The 19,465-nt window shown below is 40.5% G+C and overlaps 1 protein-coding gene across 1 annotated transcript; it reads right to left on the reverse strand.

The window, feature by feature from the left end:
- Positions 1 to 852: 852 nt before the first annotated feature.
- evpla (envoplakin a) lies at positions 853 to 15,957 on the reverse strand. Its single transcript, XM_006787501.3, has 22 exons — positions 15,781 to 15,957; positions 11,290 to 11,389; positions 11,044 to 11,198; positions 10,734 to 10,857; positions 9,959 to 10,090; positions 9,784 to 9,825; positions 9,374 to 9,535; positions 9,110 to 9,217; positions 8,923 to 9,018; positions 8,687 to 8,797; positions 7,886 to 8,032; positions 7,618 to 7,772; positions 7,426 to 7,523; positions 7,138 to 7,310; positions 6,722 to 6,897; positions 6,413 to 6,551; positions 6,131 to 6,324; positions 5,637 to 5,787; positions 5,352 to 5,435; positions 4,929 to 5,036; positions 4,752 to 4,844; positions 853 to 4,632 (listed from the first exon to the last, which is right to left on the reverse strand). The coding sequence occupies exons 1-22, from the start codon at positions 15,849 to 15,851 to the stop codon at positions 1,243 to 1,245; spliced, it is 6,009 nt and encodes a 2,002-aa protein (XP_006787564.2). The 5' UTR covers positions 15,852 to 15,957; the 3' UTR covers positions 853 to 1,242.
- Between the last annotated feature and the right edge of the window lie 3,508 nt (positions 15,958 to 19,465).

The raw sequence follows: 19,465 nt of genomic DNA on the forward strand, positions 1-19,465 counted from the left end.
TTACTGACATCTATCAACCTGGAAATGGTTACAAAGATATATCTAAGGCAGTGAACAACCCTGTGAGCCTTTATTCACAAATGGAGGAAACAGTGGTGATCCTTCCCAGGAGTGGCCAGCCTATCAAAATTACTCCAAGAACACATCATCGACTCATCCATGAGTTCACAAAAGAACCCAGAACAACAGTTAAGGTCCGTGTTATTGATTCAACAATGGGAAAAATACAGGGCAAAAATGGCACACAAAGATGGGAGAGTTCCAAGGTGAAAACCACCGCTGAACAAAAATAACAGAGACTCATTGCATATTTACCAAAAAACATCTTACTGATACCCAAGACTTTGGGGGAAGTATTCTGTGGATTGATGAGATAAAAGATAAACTTGGTGGAAGGGTTGAGTCCTGTTGCATCTAGTTGTTTCATAAAAAGAACATCAACCCGACAAAAGTCAAACATGGTGGTGGTAGTGTGATGGTCTGGGGCTCCCCTGCTGTTTCAGGACATGGACGATCAGTTCATTCACTGAAGCCCGAGCTCACTTGGACAACGACTAAGAGCACATCAGCAAGTCTACCTCTGAATATCTCAATAAACAAATAAAAAAGAAGGTTTTGGACTGCCCAAGTCAAAGTCTTGTATTTAATCTTGTTGAGATACTTTGGCATGACCTCTATTACACTATTATATTATATTTTTCTAATATTAAAAGATGTTTGAAACAATGATCTGAAACATTTAAGTTTGACATATACAAAAAAACTAAAATCAAGATGAAGTAAATACTTTTTTATAGCATTTTTTTTTTTACTTTAGAGACTGCACAGCATTGAAAATGAGAGTCCATACACTTTAACCATTATAATTTATTTTATTGATATTTGTTTCTTTATAAGGTATCAAACAAGATAAAATTCAATGAACAGTTTTGAAGAAAACCCATGAGTAATAATGAGTAATACAGAATCAATTAATCTTGGCAAATACCATTGCACCATGTCCCAGTATCCCTAATAACACATTAATATTAAAGATAAACTTCATTTATACTGTTTTTAAATTAAACCAAAAAAGAAAAATCTGCCCACATCAAACATTTTTAGTAAACAAAAAAACTCAGCAGCAGTTATTTTGGCTAGAGAGAAAGCTTTGCAGTAGAAGACTTTTCCTGAGTCAAAATGTTCATTGTAAGTAATGTATGGATTTCATATAGAAAAGATGTCTCCAAAAAGTAAACATATCTAAAATCTTGCATATCTAGTCGAATTGTACACTGGACTGTAACCAGACCCTTTGGAAGAGGCAGGCAGCATTGGTAAGCCTGTATTTGGGTCTTTCCTGCAGCGATTCAGAGCTTGCTTGTAGTTGATTTTCTCCTTTGTGATTGGGTCTATAATATCTTTGATGTAGGCGGACTCAGTTTCCAGGTCTCTCATTATTGTGTTGTCGATCATTCTGGACCCAACGGCATCCAAGATGCTAACTCTGTGACCAGTATCTGGATCGACCAGCCCTCCGGTCAGGTGCTGAGCCTCCATGAAGCGAATGGCAGTGTCCTTCGGCATCCAGCCTTTCTGAACAGCCTTTCCCACAGACAAATGCTCTTTGGTCACAGGGTCTTCAACTCCAGTGAAAGCCTTCTGTGCATTGAGCAGTCTCTGGATTTGACTATCCTCGATGAGGGCTCTGTTTGCTGCCTTGTGAACCGTGTATCTCCCTTTATTGCTGATGTCAATGATTCCTCCTGTTGATGCCTGAGCCTCCAGAAGTCTTTGGGCAGTTGTGGAATCAATTAGCTTACTCACGGTGGCATTGCGTATTGTATAGCAGGTGTCAGTGTCTGTATCTATTATTCCAGCAACTGGGTAGGTTTCTTTGGCAGCAGATGGGTTAAATGGTGCTGAATTGAGTGATGTGGTGGATTTTGGGGTGATTGAATTGAACTGGGACTGCTTCTTGTTGTCACCAGCGACTAGCAGGGCAAACTCCGAGATGGGAATTTTTCCTTGTTTGTACTGTTTCAGATCATATTCTGTCAATCTTCCTTCTTTCAGCGCATCTTTGATGGAGTACTGCTTTCCACTCTTGCGATCCTGGAGTACAGATATCTCCCCATCAGGTCCCAATGAAGTGATCTCCTCCCAGTCACACTCAAGCTCTTGCAGGTGAATGTACTGCGGACGATCAATCAAGCCCTGAAGGTAGGCATCATAAGGAGACATGTCTTTGCCGGTAACTGGGTCCAAAATTGTGATCTTTGTAGAGACATTGGTCTCTTTGGTTCTTGTTTCTGCACTCTCCTCTTTCTGTAGGTTCTGTATAAGCTCACGGATGATGCTATCTCGCTGATGGATGTTGTCTTTTTCGTCCAAGATGTCCCTCTCCAAACGCATGACATCAGACTCCATCTTAATGCTTCTCTGTCTGCTCATCTGCGTTCTTTCACTCATCAGTCGGCTCTGCTGCTGGAAGGACAGGCTGATATCGTGCCTCTTGCCATCAAGGGATCTAAGTTCACGAGTGAGGTCTTCCTTCTCTCTCTGTAAGGCATCTCGGTTCATAATCAGGGTTGTCTCCTCTCTTGAAGTAGCAGATTTGCTGTTCATTAGGAAATGGATTTTGTCATTGAAACGTCTAAGTTCATCCTCGAGGTCTTGTCTAGCAAATTTACTTTGAGACACCTGTTCTCTCAGGCGATCCCTCTCAGCCTCAACTGCCTGGTCTTTTTCAACACGGACAACCTCTTTGTAGACTGTCCTCTCACTGGACTTCTCTTTCTGCAAGATTTCAAGCTTTATGTTGATGTTACGGATTTCTCTCTGCAGTCTCAGAATATCACTGGTTTCGTTGTCCATGTCTGACCGCAGACTGCTTGACAGCCTCTCCAGTTTCGGGTCTCTCTCCACCTTGAGCACCTCCTCGACAACTATGTTTTCCTCAACAGGTGGTGGGGCATTTTCCAGCTGTGAGATACGCAGTTTAATCTCTCTGACTTCAGACTCAGCTTGAATCCTCTTTTGGCGTTCAACACTCTCTCTGAGGATCCTCTCTTTCTCTTCCACCTTTGTTCTTAACTGTTGTAGCTGCAGTTCAAACTGACGCCGGTTCGTTACTTCTTCATCCAGGTTCCTGCTAAGCCTTTCGTGCTCGACCATTTGCCTTGGGTCTTTCTGCAAACGAACAACCTCTTGGACAACCACCTTCTCTTCTGGTTTCTGTCTCTCCAACTGGATGTATTTATTTTTCAGGTCAAACACCATCTCTTCAATGGTGCGCCGAATCTGTGCCTCTTCCCGCACATTATTTCTCAAGCGGTCAAACTCTTTCTCTTGGAGTGGATCGGGCTCATACTTAATAAGATCTCTGGTGACAAATTGGGTCTCTACCTTTGACTTTTCAGCCTTCCACTCATCTCTCTCTTGCCGGAGCATTCTCAGCTGGTCTTGGAAGGAGTCGTAATTGCTGTGTAAATTATGCACCTGGTCATTTAGCCTCTGAATTTCTTTCTCATTTTCGGGGCTTCTTTCCTCTTTAACCACCTCTTGGAAAACTTCTTTTGTTTCAATTCTTGGCTTCTCTGACTGAATGATGTTGAGTTCAGTTGTCACCTTGGTAAGCCCTCTTTCAAGGTCAGAGCGCTGCTTGCTGCAGTCTTGTATCTCTTTGCGGAGCCGCATTATCTCCACCTCTGTGTTTGGGTCTATCCTGTAGATCTCGTTAACAATTTCCTTCACCTCAACTCTGGGTTTCCATTCGTAAACTTCTCTGTAACGGTTGTGGAGCACCGTCAATTCATTGACCAGAGAGTTGTTTCCAATTCTCTCTTCCTCCAGGCTTGTTCGAATATTCTGGGACTCGTTGATTAAGTCTTGGTCTTGTTCAATCTTTTTGACTTCTTTAGTGATTATCTTAGGCTCAATGTTAGGAATCAGCCTCTCTAGTGCATTTATCTGACTCCTTGTTTGGAAGATGTCATCATGGAGGAGCTTGGTCCTTTTGCTCTCGTCAGAAATTACTGTCTCAAATGTTCGCACTGCTCTCAGCATCTCTGGGTCTTTCTCCACTTTAACCACTTCCTTCTTAACCACCCTCTCTTTGATTGTTGGCCTCTTCTGCTGGAGAATTGTTACTTCTGTCTTCATCTGAATATGCTCCCCATCCCTCATCCGAATTTCTTCTCTCATCTTCATTATTTGATCTCTCAGCTTAGCAGCCTCTGTATCCAGCTGGGGATCTTTCTCAAACTCTGTCACCTCTCTAGTCACCAGTTTTGGTGGAGCGCTCTTTACGGTTTCTGCCAGGGTGGTGACTTTTTTGTTTGTAACCTCAACCTCAGTTTGTATGGTGGTGCGCTTCAAGATTTCCTCATGTAGCGTCTGCTGCAGATCCCTCAGATCACTTTCCACTTTTGGGTCACGGTAGTACTTTAGTACTTCTTTCTCCTCGACACGTTCAACTCCACGGCGACTCTTCAAAGACAAAAACCTGTCTTTGAAAGTTCTCAGGTTTGTCTCAGCATGAGTCCTCCTCTCCTTCTCCTCCTCCAGCTCTTTTACCAGACCATCTAACTCAAAAGCACTCCTTTCAGACCGCACTTGCTGCTGTGCCACTGCTTGAACTGTCTCTTCATTCTGCAGCAGGAAAAGCAAATTTATTCAAAGTAAGATTATTTGCAATGTAGCTTTAGTTTTAATGAAAGCATAATCTAAATGCATACAAAAGCGAATAAATTCATTCACTGTTTTCTTACTCGTGATACGAGATTCTTAGCCAGGCCCATCTGTTTTTGGCGCTGGGTGTTTTCGGCTTTCGTTTCAGCGTAGCGGTTCACCAGACTCTTTTCCTGTAATAAGCAAAGCTCATGTCACCTCGATCTATAAATAAATGTGAGAAGTGTGTATCATGTCGAAAAACACACAGACATTACCTCTTTCTGAATAGCCTCAGACAGTGTGGGCATACGTGGTTTCTTCGGAACGGTGGCGCCGGCGTCCTCAAGCGTACTGTTGTACGTGTCAACGTTGGTCTCGTACTCCTGCAGAGACGTGAAGATTTAAAATCTTTGAATTGTTTCATGTCATTTGTTGCCTATTTCAAAATCTTTAAGTACGAGCCATGTCTGCTAATGTTAAAATTAAAATGTATTAATTTACTTTCTGTGTTGCCTAAAATGCATTTATGCACTCTATGGTTTTTTAACTTTTCAACACATTTGTCTTTACACTGGATGCCCTTCCTGAGGGAAGTCCCATTATCCCCAGGATTAGCATTTCCTCCCAGGGTTGTACCACTATACCATGGTTCCATAAATTATTGTATTATATTATTTATTATAAGTTAGGAGTCTTACATTGAGGAGATCCTGCAGGTCTTGAGAGAGGCTCGTCACCTTTTCCATGTCAGCTTCCTTCCGCGTCAGGTCGTCCATCACCCTCTGCAATGCGTAGGTATAGAAACATTAATCACCTAAAGTTACTGTCCTGTCATAATCATAGTGAATGTCTACAGGTTCATATTGAGAATAATGTTTATACATCCATAAATCAAAAAGACATTATGTGTGGAGTGGGTAGCCAGGTTGTTATTTTATTCTTTATGTGATACTTAAAGGTAAATAATCAGAAGACAGTCTCACCTCTTGAGAGCTCTTCTTAGCAGCAATCTGAGACAGATCGTCATTGGGGCTTATCTTGTTTGTTGGCAGGTTGTCCAAGAATGAGTTCAGGGATTTACATGTGCTCTGGAACTCCTGGTTCTTTCCTGTAGTTTTGAGTAAGGTGCTTTCTCTGAGAGGAATATGAGAGGTATTGGGCACATTATGAGGTATTGGTGTATTAGGTACACCTAATATGACAACAGAAACGCCTTATGTAATGAAACCTGTTTTACCTTTTAGTAGTGTAGTAACACATTTTATAGATTATATATAGATGTATATAGATTTATAGATGAAGTATAGATTAACCCCATTGCAGGTTGCAAATGCCTGATCTAATCGTAAAGGTACTTCTCACTTCCTTGTTGCTTGATTTAAGTGATTTAAAAGGCAGATGAGGGAAAACCCCTGTAGTCTGTCTTTCTAATAAAGCTGAAGGGACTGAGATGATGTCTTCACAGTCTGACTCTCACCTCTCCTTCAGCTGGTTGGCAACGTTGGTATAACGTGCTTGTAGCTGCTTGACCTCTGTTTTCTGGCGCTGGATGTCCGGGCAGTACTCCTGGTAGCCCTGCTGCAGAGAGCTGCACAGCTGCTCTGTGGTCTCCAGATCCTTGCTGAGCTTCTTCATGTCATTCTGAGCAGCTGCCACAGACTTTTGCTGGCTCTAAACACCACAAAGGAGATGTTCAATTCAAAGTGAACATTAGAGATATGCAAGAGAATTCAAATTTGTATGGTCAAGACTTCCTTACTTGAATTTCCTCAGCACGGGTTTCAATTGCTTTTGGGCCATCAGGGATCGGACCATCTTCACTCAGCCTTTTCTCAAAGCCGGAGACGAGACCATCCACCTTCTTGATCTGTTTCTCCAGGTTAAGTGAGGCATTTGCTCTGCAGAAAAGAAGATAAATAAACTACTAAATATACTAAGGTTATTCTTTATCTAGGTCATCTACTTAAGTAACAGAACTTAACAAAGATGGATAGAAGAATATCAAATGAAAAACTGATTTAAGTTTTTAAAAATGTTGTTCTAACCCCGCCATAAAACAAGCTCTTACTTCTTATTGTAAAGGTCAGCAAGTGCAGCAAGGTTGTCAGACTTGTTGCTGGCAGCACTGAGTTTGAGCGGCAGCCCCGAAGAGGTCCCGTTGGGATCTTTAGCCAGCAGGGGCTGCATGCCAGCCTGTGCAGCCTGTTGCTGCTGCTGTAGAGCCTGAAGTGTCTGAGCAGTTTGCTGTAAAGAGCATCCATACAACCCTCCATTAAACATCAGATATTAGTATAATTCACAGCATAATTTCATGCTGACAGTCTGCAGGAGCGAAGAATCCCTTTATGCTGTATAGGGTATGAATGCATACACACACATATGAGGATAATAACAGCAAAAAAATTGCATCTATATGGTTTGTTTTAGTTTCACGTGGTGAATGATATTTAGCTGGTGCTGATGTTAGTTTGTGTTTTTTCTCACCTCCTGCTCCTTCATCCTTTTGGCCAGATCACCAGCGGGATCACTGCGGCTCAGCGGGGCTCGCAGACGGCTCAGCATGCTCTCCTCAGCTTTGGCCAGGTCATTGTCCAGCTTGTCCAGCTGCTGAGAGAGGGCTGTTGCTTTGGGGTCCATGGGGGCAGAAGACACTGGGGCTGAAGGAGGAAAAGGACACGTTTTTAAATGATTGAGCTCACTTTAGTTGTGGTTTAAAGATGCAGTGATTGCATATAATGAGGACACTTATGCATTTAATTAATTGACAACAACCTAACTGCTGGGCCCTGGAGATTTCTGATTTGTTATTCTTCAGGGAGTCGGCCAGAGCGGCTCTTCTCTTCTTGATGTCTGCAAGCTCCTGGCCCAAACTAATGAACAAAAAGAAAGGGACGGAGTCAAAGAAAGGGCAGGCGTCGGATGTGCCATTTGAGCTGTTTAATAATAAAGCTTGTCAGCACTTACAGGTCCACTTTATCAATGGCCTCTGAGTCAGGTGGTGGGATCTGGAAGCAAACCCCTGGGAATTTTTTAGTTTTTCCATCAGTGGAAATGACATTCCAGTTCTCAACGTCTGAGTTTGATTTTAAGGTGAACTTGTCTCCTCTTTCCAGAGAATCCTAAAAAATAACGATTGATTCTGTCAGACAAGTCACTTTTCAAAGTGGTTGTTGTTTTTTACTGCAGCCACATGCAGTTAGAGTTTTACATTTAGACAAAAATTGTTCCCCACCGTGCCTGTTTCCCAGTCGCACAGGGACTCCACAGTGATGGCTCTGCTGGGGGTCGTACGTCGCAGTTTCAGCGGAGCAATGGTGGTGCTGCGTTTCCTCAGGTCGGCCAGCAGCTGTTCACATTTCTGCACATCTTTCTCCTCCGCCTGGTAGGAAAAAGACACAAAGATTAAAAAAAGATTCCAAACATATTTTTTCACATAATCTTTCTGCTGGGTTTAACAAACTTAGTGTAATATCCCAGAAAATGAACCTCTGTTTCTTCCTGATTTCAGTACCGTGGCAATGAAAGACTGCTCTATAACACATCTCAATCAGTGGGTGGTGGAAAACCAGGTGTGTGAGCACCTTTAACTCATTTTATGTATTTGTTTTTGTTAGTTCTGGTGTATATTGGCAGGTCTTTGTATTGATTGTAAAGTTTCATGTGACCTGCCCAGCAAATTAACAGTTTTCCTTCAGTCTGCTGTGTTTACACCTTATATTTTCTCATATATATGTCCATTTACATATGAATAAATAAATAAACATTGAGAATTATTCAATAAATATAACTCAAAGGCTTTATAATTTCCCTTTTTAGGCTTTCACTGAACAGAATCAACTTTGGGAGACTTTCCCTGTTTTACTTTTGGACTTTGGAGTCTCCTTGTCTCCAGCTTTGCCCGCCCCAGTCCCTCATTTTCTATCCAAATCTCCTTCTCATTCACTTTTTTAAAATCCTCACTGCTAGCTTGAAAGAGGGGTGCAAGCTGAATTTCTTATGTGTGCTGAGTTGCAGTACTGGTGGCTGGACGTACCTCAAGCTGCAGCAGTTTCTCAGTTTTGCTCTTCTTGCTGAGAGTCTTGGGGTCCAAGGTGCTGTTGAGCTTGGTCAGTGACTCTGACAGCTGCTCGCTGTCATATTGGTACTGAAAAAAGGAACAAAGCACACCTTTTGTTTTGTTTTGTTTTGAGTTAATGCATAAAATCTGCAAATGGTGATGACAGAACAGGTTGCAAACTGAGCACTGCATTGCGATGAACTCTGTCTCACCCTTTTGAAATCCTCCACGCTGTCCAGGTGCGTCTCTTGACAGATGCAGAGATTGAGGAATTTCTGCCACTCATTTCGTACATCATCTCTTTGAGCCTGGAAATATAATGAAGGGAGTTGACATACCTTTGAACAGCATTCATGATGAAAGAGTGAAGCTGATGTTGTTAACGGGCTTTTCAAGTACCTGTATTGTGTCGCTTGCGGGGTGCTTCATTTCAACAAGTCTCTCGCCTTCATCCTGCAGTTTGTTCACCTCGGCCTCGTGGGACAGCAGACTGTTGTTCTTGAAATTCTAAATGAGATCAAATCAAAATTGACGTATTTATGTGTGAATTCATCCAGGTACAGAACCAAAACAACTTCTGTCACACTGGACAGGCCACACCTTGTGATTGGTGAGCCTTTCAATTCTATTTTTCATCTGACTTAAAAACGCATTAATCCTAACCTCATACTGCCTCCGAACGTCAGGCGGGTCCAACATGTGGTCACTCCAGTCTTGCTTTTTGATCTTATTCTGCTCTTCTGCCAGGAAGTTCAGCTCCTTTTTGCAGCCATGCATGTACTCGTACAGGCTATTGAGGTAGTGGCGGCGCCACTTGGAGTTGTCCTTAGGAGAAATAAATTAAAATGGAAAGACACATGAGTACCCCTAAAATAATTTTTTATTAATTTATTCATGTATTAATTATTATTTATTTATTTTATAAACTGAAATTTACATTTTTCTTTTTTTTCTCCAACGAAGAAAAAAACAAAAAATAGAAAAATTGCCTCACAGCTTTTTATACTGCCAAAACCAAAAGTGAAATAAGACTTGTGTTTATCTTTGAACATTAAGTGACTGAAGCAACTCACCAATAAGTTGTTGTACTGTTTTTTCAGAGCTTCGTATTTCTCCTTAAAAAACAAGACAGCGTATGTGAGCGGCTGTTTGAAATGCTTTTTGCTTAATAAAGGACACAAGCTGCAATCAGTTTTAAGTAAAACACATCATGCAAGCACGTGTTCTTGTGTAATCATGCATGCATACCTTGTTGCCAGCAGAAGCGAGGCAGAGCTGTGTGTTGTAGGCTTCAATCTCTTTGTGTACGATGTTGTGAGCAGCAATCTGCTTCTCCAGATCAGCCATACTAGGGCCAAACTGCTCCACATCCACCAGTTTCTGAAAGCACAGACACCAGAAGAAAGCAGTTCATGGAAATGTAGTGAGGACAGGTCTGACAGGGTGAGGCCGGTAAATCAGTCAGCTCTGCTTGGGAGATTTATTACAGTACAGACAGGTGCATAACGAAGAAACAAGTGCATTCAGATTACATTAGGATTAAAGGATACAGTTAATGTTATTTATTATTAAGCAATCCTGTGAAAGGGTGACTGCCATTTTCCCCACCCTGTAGTTCCTAATGGAGACTTAAAACTTTTTAAAAGACTGCAAATATTTAGTTTGATTTTTTTCAAAACACTTGATGTCGAGGGGGTTTGCAAAGTGGCTTGCAGGGGGAACAGCAAGGGTGGCCAGGCTAGTGCTAGCTAAAAAGGGAACTATAGATTACATAGAAATTACAGATTGCTGACATCATGTCAAAGGAGTCTGATTTCTCTACGATGCTCAAATAAGCAACAGTGCGACTCAAAGTTTGAATAGTTTTTGTTACAGAGCGTCTGACTACAGAGGAAAATACTTGTTGGTGGCAGTCGTTTTAAAACTGTTTTTTTTTTGTCTTTTTTGTTGACAATAAGAGCATTAATATTTAATAGAGTATGAAAGACTGACGTGGATGTTCAGACAGTGTAACAGTACTTACTTGCTTCTCACTTAAAACAGGCCCCCAATCAATTAAGGGCATCCGCGACACATCATCAAGCTGCTCGTAGATGTCTCTGTAGACGGTACAGTCCTTCAGCCAGCGCTCATGAAGATGAAGGACACTGGAGTCATCAAAGGGCAGAAAAGACACAAAGAAACAAACAACTGTGGTTAATGTGGAGCTCCAATGAGTTCAAAGTTAATGATATTAAACAGCTAAAATGTTTTAAAATCCTCAGTATGTTCTCAGAGGAGGGACCGGGTATACTGCAAATCTTCTGTGTTGTATTTATTCTGCATGAACTCACTCGCTCTCTATGTCTGTGGCTTGTGGATGTTTTAGGTTCTTGGCTTTGTCAACATCTATGAAGAGCTTCTTCAGCAGGCCCTCAGCTTCACCCAGCTCATCTGAGATCTCCTTCTGATGCTGGTACGGCAGCTCTTTCTTGTCATTTTCAAAATCCTGGCAAAGGCAGACAACAGATAAGGTGACGTTTTTACAAAGGCAATGAAGGTAATCGTTCATAAAATTAGAGGTTTTGTTTTGTTCTTACCACAGCAAGCAGCTCCTCAGCCCTGAGGACGTTTTTCTCCACCAAGTCTGCATCTTTTTGCATCTGGGTGATCAGCAAGGCCAAGTCGGTGGCCTGTGACCTGCAGCAGACAACAAAGGTCAGAGGTTGAACAGCAGCACACATCAGTTCAGGGATGATACAGAATTGGTAAGTATACGAGTACTCCCACGCAGACATTTTGAATAATTAACAGCTTGATTACAGTCAACCCTTACGGTGTGCATTTTTATGAGCACTCTCACTACCAACAAAGACTTATTTATATTTGTGGACAAACTTCACATCCCCAGGTCATCCTTTATATAAAAAAATCTGCACAGTGAGGGCGTTTTTATTTTTATTTTTTCCCTTCAGGTTTTTTTTATTTTGCACAAACTGCACAGTTTCCAAATCTTTTAGGATGGAGTAGGATTTTTCCACCCTTCGCACCACACCCAAAACGTTCCTTAAATTCTACCCATTCTTGAACTTTGACTGTCACTCCCTCTGTCAGTGTTTGTGTTGATTGTGTCGCTGCAAAGCAAAGCAATGACTAAGATTGTCAAAATGAGGAGGAGGAAGACATTCCATTGAGAGATTAGCTACACCCATGAAGGTGAAGTCTTTGGGATTGGAGACAAATATTGTATTTGTTTTATTTAAGAGGCTTTGTATCTACTGCCTGAATAAATCATTGGGTAGAGCTCAGTTAAAGTTAAATTAGATTAAATCAAAGTTTTTGCACACTGCAAACGGGGTTAACTGAGATTTATGTATTTTACACAGCTGTATAAAACTGTATGCCACCTCCACACACACACACACACACACACACACACACACACACACACACACACACACACACACACACACACACACACACACACATTCTAAATAAATACTTTTGCTTTTGTTAGTAATGAAATGTGCGATAGATTGCACAGCAGTCTCTGAAGTTTAAAAAATGTCGCTAAAGTAGAGCTACAGTTCAAAAAATACAGATGAAAAAATCTTAGCAGCACAATTTTTGGTGTATCTGTCAGTGTTAACATTAAGAAAAGAGATACGAAAAGCTGTCAGACTGGGCTGGACTGGGACAAAAAAATCAGCCCAGGTATTTTGACTAGAGACCGGCACACCAGGTATTATAGGAAAAACCATAAAGCCTTTGAATGAAAACAAACGCTGTTGTGACAGTGATGTACAGTCTTGTTGGTATATATGTATGATTTCTATGACGATGAGGGATGAGAGAAGAAGAGGCAGAATAAACACAGAAATACACAGAATAACTCCAGCTTTGTGTCTTTTTTTCATTCTAGCTGAGGTACGGGACAAATCGCTTGCTTTTCACCTCAATATGGATGTATTGTAATTGGTCCAGCCCAGAGTCGATCACAACCATTGGACAATCCACCACCTTTCATTGTTTATACCGTTACAGAAACAAACATAAAAACGAAAAATCACTATCTGCCCACCGGTAATAACCATGTTATTATAAAGAATAACATGGTTATATTAACCAGTGTAAGTACGTTTACTTATGAAGCCCTTTTAACAGATAAGCTACAGATCAAGACAAAGAATAAATCAAGAAAATAAAACGATTTTAACTGCTTTTTTAAAAGAGAGTCAGCACTTTAAAAAACTGCTTATAGAGGAAATGACCAGTGTGCCGAGGATTTGGTCTGAGAAAGGTCACACTCATGCTGAAATTACACTTATGTGCAAAACTAAATCAAAGAATCTGGTTTTGCAGCTGCTGTCACAACGACTGCCCTGTTCCTGCTCACTCAGCAGGAGGGACAGGTATGCATTCCCACCTTTGCAGTCAAAGAAAAACCTGTTTAGTTACCATTGTTTATAGAAACAGTAGGTGCAGTGGGCTGCGGGAGAGATTTATCCTCTTTGCTCTAAAAAAATAAATGAACAGATAAATACATGAAAAAAAAGAGTCTGTGATCATCAGACAGAGGAGCATGAATTACTGATGCCAAACATACCAAACACACGCTATACTACGCATGGCACCATGTTTTCAATAATTGTACTCAATTTGGATTTTTAAAGGTAATTTTTAAAAGTGGCTTTAATCTCTAGTTTGTCTTCTGTAATTTACAGATCTTTATATTTTACTTTTTTTACTTTCCTACATGTCGGATATTTAGTTCTGAGTTTGTCTTGATAAAGGTGAACTGTGTAGGGACTGAAATGAATAAAGGTCTGATTTCTGATCTCTTTTATTTAAAGCTGTCACCTTTGGTTTATTCACTTCATTCTTTTATTAATAGCAGATAAGAATTACTGGTCACACCCATACATTGCTGTAGACACAAACAGTATCTGCATTTTAAATCAAGCAGCAGTGTGATATTCCTGTGCAGGAGTGGCTGTGCAGGGTTTTCCAGGAGTGTCTTGTAAGGTGATACTTTGAGTTTCTCATAAGGTGTTTTGGGGGAACTTTATGCTTTCCTCAGCATGAATCAAGTATTTGTGTGGGCTGCTTGTGTGGTCATGCTGAGCTTTTAGCCAATTTTTAAAAAATGGTTAAAGAAATCGTTAAACTGCTCTTCTTCAACAGTTGGTGGTTTTTAGAAAATGATTAAATGAATGACTGCTACAGAAAACACTACTATGAGACCAGTTTAAACTGGATTATCTGCATAATTTAGAAGGGCTTGCCTGCATTTTTTAGATGATAGTAAGATCTCACATCTTCTGCACAAACACCCTCATTTCTCCCTCAAGCTAAACTCATATGGTAAAAAAAAAAAGGTCTTATTTCATAGTAAAATTAGGTTCAAGAATTGTTATTTTACAACATGACCACTGGAGCAAAGAAATGGATGTTGAATGCTGAAATGAATCTGTGTTTTACAGTCATCAGAGTCATTATTAAATCCCTGCATAACCAGCTCTCTAATCTGTGATGTAACCAAAGGCACCAGCAGAACAAGATGAATGTCTGAGAGCCGCCCAGACTCAACACACACAAACAAACAATACATATAATTTTTCCATGACGTCTTTGGGCTTTTCAACTTCTTGGAGACTCTAACTGACCCGAGCATTAGCTGCCACTTTTACCTTTATTTGTACCTTTATTTTAAAAACATTTAAAAACGTCCCGGTGCCATGTCTAATGCACAAATCCATACATCGCAGCTCTCCAGCTGTCCGTGTCATTTCCAACAAACACATTTGTCACCCAGGAATCATTTTTGATTGCGATTCACAAATCTTTCTTAAACTAATAAATAAACAATTATCTGACGATAGAAATGACTGAATGAAACAAACAGCACTTCCTGTGCGTCACTCTGTAATGTACAGTTAAAAACCAACGCCCACATGAGAGGCAGAAACCAGCTGAGCAAAACGGACAACCCAGCCCTCATCACGCCTCAGCAGAGAGAAAATATGTCTGAAGCCGAGCCAAGGTGAAGGCACAAGTCGGACACCGCCTGACGGTGAGATCACGTCAGCGGTCTTTTGTTACTCCCAGGAACAAAAAGGTGAAGTGGTCGGCTTTGCAGCTGAATGTGGGGCTCTTTCTATTAATAGAAACTGATCCTGAGGAAACTTGAAGAAAACCCGTCCTCAATACTATCCATTACTTAAAAAGGTGATCATCCCACTTCGCCGCTTTGAATGCAGCGACTTAAATGGCGTTCTGATCTGTGATCGGGAGATTTTTAGCAGATTTGCCATGAATTCGATTCAGTGGCTCTTCATGAGCCTTCTCTTTATATTTAGCACATGAAAATGACCTCACCCACATTATGCATCAAATGGAATTCATTTTTATTGGCAAACCTCTAAAGCAGGTTGCTGTCAGCTTTATGTACATTTTTGGAACCTGTGCCACCTGACTGTCATATTTCCATATCTGATCTGAACAGCTGCCTAGCCTGATAGGACTCCCTACATCTTCAAGCAACAAAAGCTCTCCAATAATCATTTTGCACAGACAGAAAGTTTCTCTGTGAATGATTTTTTTCCTCTTCAGTACAATAAAATTACTAACACAAATAATCTGACACCTGTCAAGGGTCTAACACCAATAAATTAGGTTTAGGGTAAATTTCTGCCTGATAATCAGGATGACAACATCTTTCAATTTCACTTTTAGTCGTAATTCCCTCATTTCACTCGTCCTCTTGCAGGACACCGTTGCACATCGTGTTTACAAAGTAAACTTGACCCCTGGCTTGTATTTAGCTTTCACCAAACAATTAACTCTCACATAACTCAGCACTTGAAAGCAGTGAAGGAGTTCCCTAGGAAAACATGCATTAAAACCTCCTTTAAACCTGTAATATAATAAACCACAACACAGACACACACAGAGAAAGAGGACAGCAAGAACACAGAGGAAACATGACACAGTTCTTGGCTTTAGAAGAACAGGAACAGGAGGAACATGACAGAGATACAGTGTCACCACACTCATACACGCATTCATAAAATCCACAGTGAATAACTCACTTGCTGATCTTCCCCGAGACCTTGAGTGTACCATTCTTAGTGTCCTTGGTGGTCTCCTTTTTCTTAAACATCTTGGCGGACGTAAAGCAGAGATCCCGAGTAAAAACTCTCACTCTCTCTCTGTCTCACTCCTTCTTCGTCTCTGACTCCCGCTCTCTCTGGTTCTTGTCAAACACACTGAAGTATACAAACGCACACACACACACACACTCATGTCACCACGGTGTTTAATGCCAGTGGCTCCTCCCAAACAGGTTAACAGGTGTGTCAACGCCCAAACATCCACCTTGCAGAGGACGACTGGACCGACCTGTTCTCTGCACTCTCCCTCTCTTCTTCCCTTCTTCAGGCCAGCCCTTCCTTTTCATTGGGCCCCTGACACACTCTCCAAACTCGCACAGGTCTTTTAATTACCAACAAAGCAGGAATGCATAATTCAGAAAGCCAGAGGGAAACGGTCCATTCCTGCACTGTTCCCTCGGCTCTGTGTGTCACACGCATTGTGAAGATTGTATCCCTTGGGATAATTATAGAGCTGAAAAATGATCCAGTGCTACAAACCCAAAATGGTATTGAACTGCAAATCTGAATGCTTAAAGGGATAGGTGAGTTTTGTCACAAGGTGTCTCTCAAGGTTATTCGTATAAGAGGATACATAATATTAGGCAACTTGATTTCACGTTTACCCCAAAAAATAAATAATAATTCTGGCCTTTCAAAACTTCAGTGAATAATACCAATAATATACCAGAATAATACCAGTCTGGTTTTAAAGGTAGCAGCACAGGAATTTGGCCTTACAGTCTTGTTTGCATAAACTGTAGATAAAAGATTGAAGTGACCACTGCGACATCACCGTAAAGTCCTTGTGTGAAGTCTCAAGTTCAGGATTTGTGCCACTGTCACCTTATTGTTGTGAAACTGAAGGGTATGATCTGAATAATCTGAAAAATCAATGAACTGCACACCTCAAACCCCTTGAAAATAGAGACCAAGATACTGAGCCGTTTGTAAGAGAAGCTGAACTGCCCTTTTAAAAGGTTTCTATATAAGTTGATTTCTTTTTTCCACCAGAGGAGTTGTCCCCAGCTGGCCATTTGAAAAAGCACTGATGTATCCATATTTTACACATGTGATTCTTAATGATTGTTAATATTGGATCAAACAGCCCTAAAGTGTCTGATCTGGTCTGTCCTAGGTGATTACATAACTCACGAACCCCCGTTAGACGTTTTCTGAGCTGCTCTTGTCTTATTTAAAGTTTGTGTATCATATGGGGTCCCTCAGGGCTCAGTTTTGGATCCACTTCTGTTTCATTTGTGGACTACATGATAAAGTCATACAGTAATTCATATTATAAATAAACTGAGGCTAAACAGTTATACTGTTTCTGCCAATAAACTCAGCGCAGTGCTGATATCAAATATCTATTGAAATAAAAAAAAATTTAAAACCGACATATATTCTAATAATAAACCCTTGAGGCACCAGATTCCCCTTATTGATACCCATGTTGGTGAAACCTTGTGAGCATGGCAAAACACACACACAACCACACTTATATTTTCAAGGTTTTGCCATATGTGTAATCCACATTGTGTAAAGTGACGCATACGGCTAATGAATATTACATTTAATTTAGAATCAATATAGCATTATCCCCTTTTATTTATTTTATCCCATCTTATATATTTTTATTTACTTATCCATATTTTTAAAAAGAATATATTATTTTTGTGTAATCTTTGCAATTTGTTTCCTTTTTAATCGCGTGTAAAATTTGCATTGTAAATACATTTTTACTTTTGAAGAAGGACAGTTACAGCTCTGAAATATCTGAAATATGTAGCACAGGAGGGGTTTTGGCATAACAGGTCACTGTTGATCTGTCTGAAAGGCATTTTTACAATTTTTAACATTTTTTTTTCTCCCAGTGTAGATTAAATCTCTTTTTTGGACTGCCATTAATTGAATTTTGTCTTTGTCATAATGACAAGTGGCTCAAGTTGCTTTTATTGTAAGGTAAAAACCCTATAATAATACAGAGAAAACCCCAACAGTCATATGACCCCTCTTTGAGCAAGTGCTTTGGCGACAGTGGCAAGGAAAAACTTTTAAACCTCTGGCAGAATCAGGCTCAGGGAGGCAGCCATGTGCTGTGACTGGTTGGGGTGAGGGGAGGAAACCAGTATGAGGACATGCTGTGTGAAAAAGAAAATGTGTGATAATTATTAAAAGGTCATCCTCATTTCCAGCTCAGTGTTTTTATTTTTGGACTGTTTTTTTCCTAGCTTTGTATGAGTCACAGTTCTAAACAATCATTATTTGTCTTATCCCTGGACTGAAACTGGACCTCTAAAACAACCTGTTTTAACTCCTAAAGAGGAGTTCACATCAGAGCTGTGTGCCCGAGATGATCCTCTCGGCCTGTTATCTGTCTGAAACTGAGCATTGGGTTTACATGCTGACCTCATTACTAATAACCTGCTTCATGTTATATATGAGCATCCATTATTCTAAATATATGTGTAACCGTTAATTACTTTCAACCACACCTTCCTTTATTATAGTTACATTTTACTTGAGTATTAGAACATTAAACATTTATATGGAAGACGTGTGTAGAAATAATTTGCAGCAGTAAAATAATTAAAGAAAGAAGTGATTCCATGTGTGAGTGATAAGTGGACGCAGAACAAATGGTCTTTATGTTATCCCATGTTTCTCTACCTCTGTATCCTGTTAAGTCCCTGGGATCAGGAATAAAGGATATATTTATTATCCCGGAAAGAAATGTGCTGGAGAATAATCACACAACCATGAAGGAAACATAAACAGAGACTAAATACCTCATAAAAATCGCACTGACTTATTTAAAGGTGACATCTGCTGGGACAATTTCATTTATAGGTTTCTGTCTTGCATGCTAGAAAACTCTATCTACTGCCAGACAATAGACACTTGATGCATTAGTATATGCAAGAAATTTCTCTGCAACCATAACTAAAAAAACACAGCATTCCCAATCTGAGAGCTCCAAATTAATGAGAATATTCAGGAGACGATAGTTTACACAGTGAGATCAATCCCCCCCCCCCCCCCCACCCCTCTCTGATTTTTTCTTCTTCTTCCTTGAGCCTTTATTCCTGAATTTATAACAAGGAAATTAAGTCGTTCTCATTTGGCTATGTCACCCTGACACCTCACTATTAAGCCTGAGTCAAAGCTTGGAGCAGACCTGTGCCACAAACACTGAGGGACACTGTGTGTACAGTCAACAGTGGAACATCCAAAGGGTCAGAAAGTAAGTTACATAACACTTTCATATAGTGGTACATGCCATAAATCTGCTGATTACAGGTTGCCCCATACACTGGAACGTTTAGTGTGCAGCATCTAAAGACGTGGAAGTTATTCCAGATCAGGGCGTCTCTCTGCTGCATAGCAACAATTAGAAATCATGAGAAAAAATGTAGCTAAGCAGCTTTCGTTGCAACAGCGAGAGCACGCTGTGCTCATTGATCCAGTCACACAACGTTTCTCTCTGGGTGGGTCTACGTGTCTGGAGTAACATACTTTTTCACTTGCTCACATATATTGTATATTGTGGTTGCACCCAGGTAACAAACTGTAGCGATACTTTCATCTTAAACCTCAAGTGAGCTACTGAAAATGACACATAGAC

This window comes from Neolamprologus brichardi, chromosome 6 (assembly GCF_056152115.1).
Source record: "Neolamprologus brichardi isolate AB-2024 chromosome 6, ASM5615211v1, whole genome shotgun sequence".
In the NCBI taxonomy this organism is placed as follows: Eukaryota; Metazoa; Chordata; class Actinopteri; order Cichliformes; family Cichlidae; genus Neolamprologus; species Neolamprologus brichardi.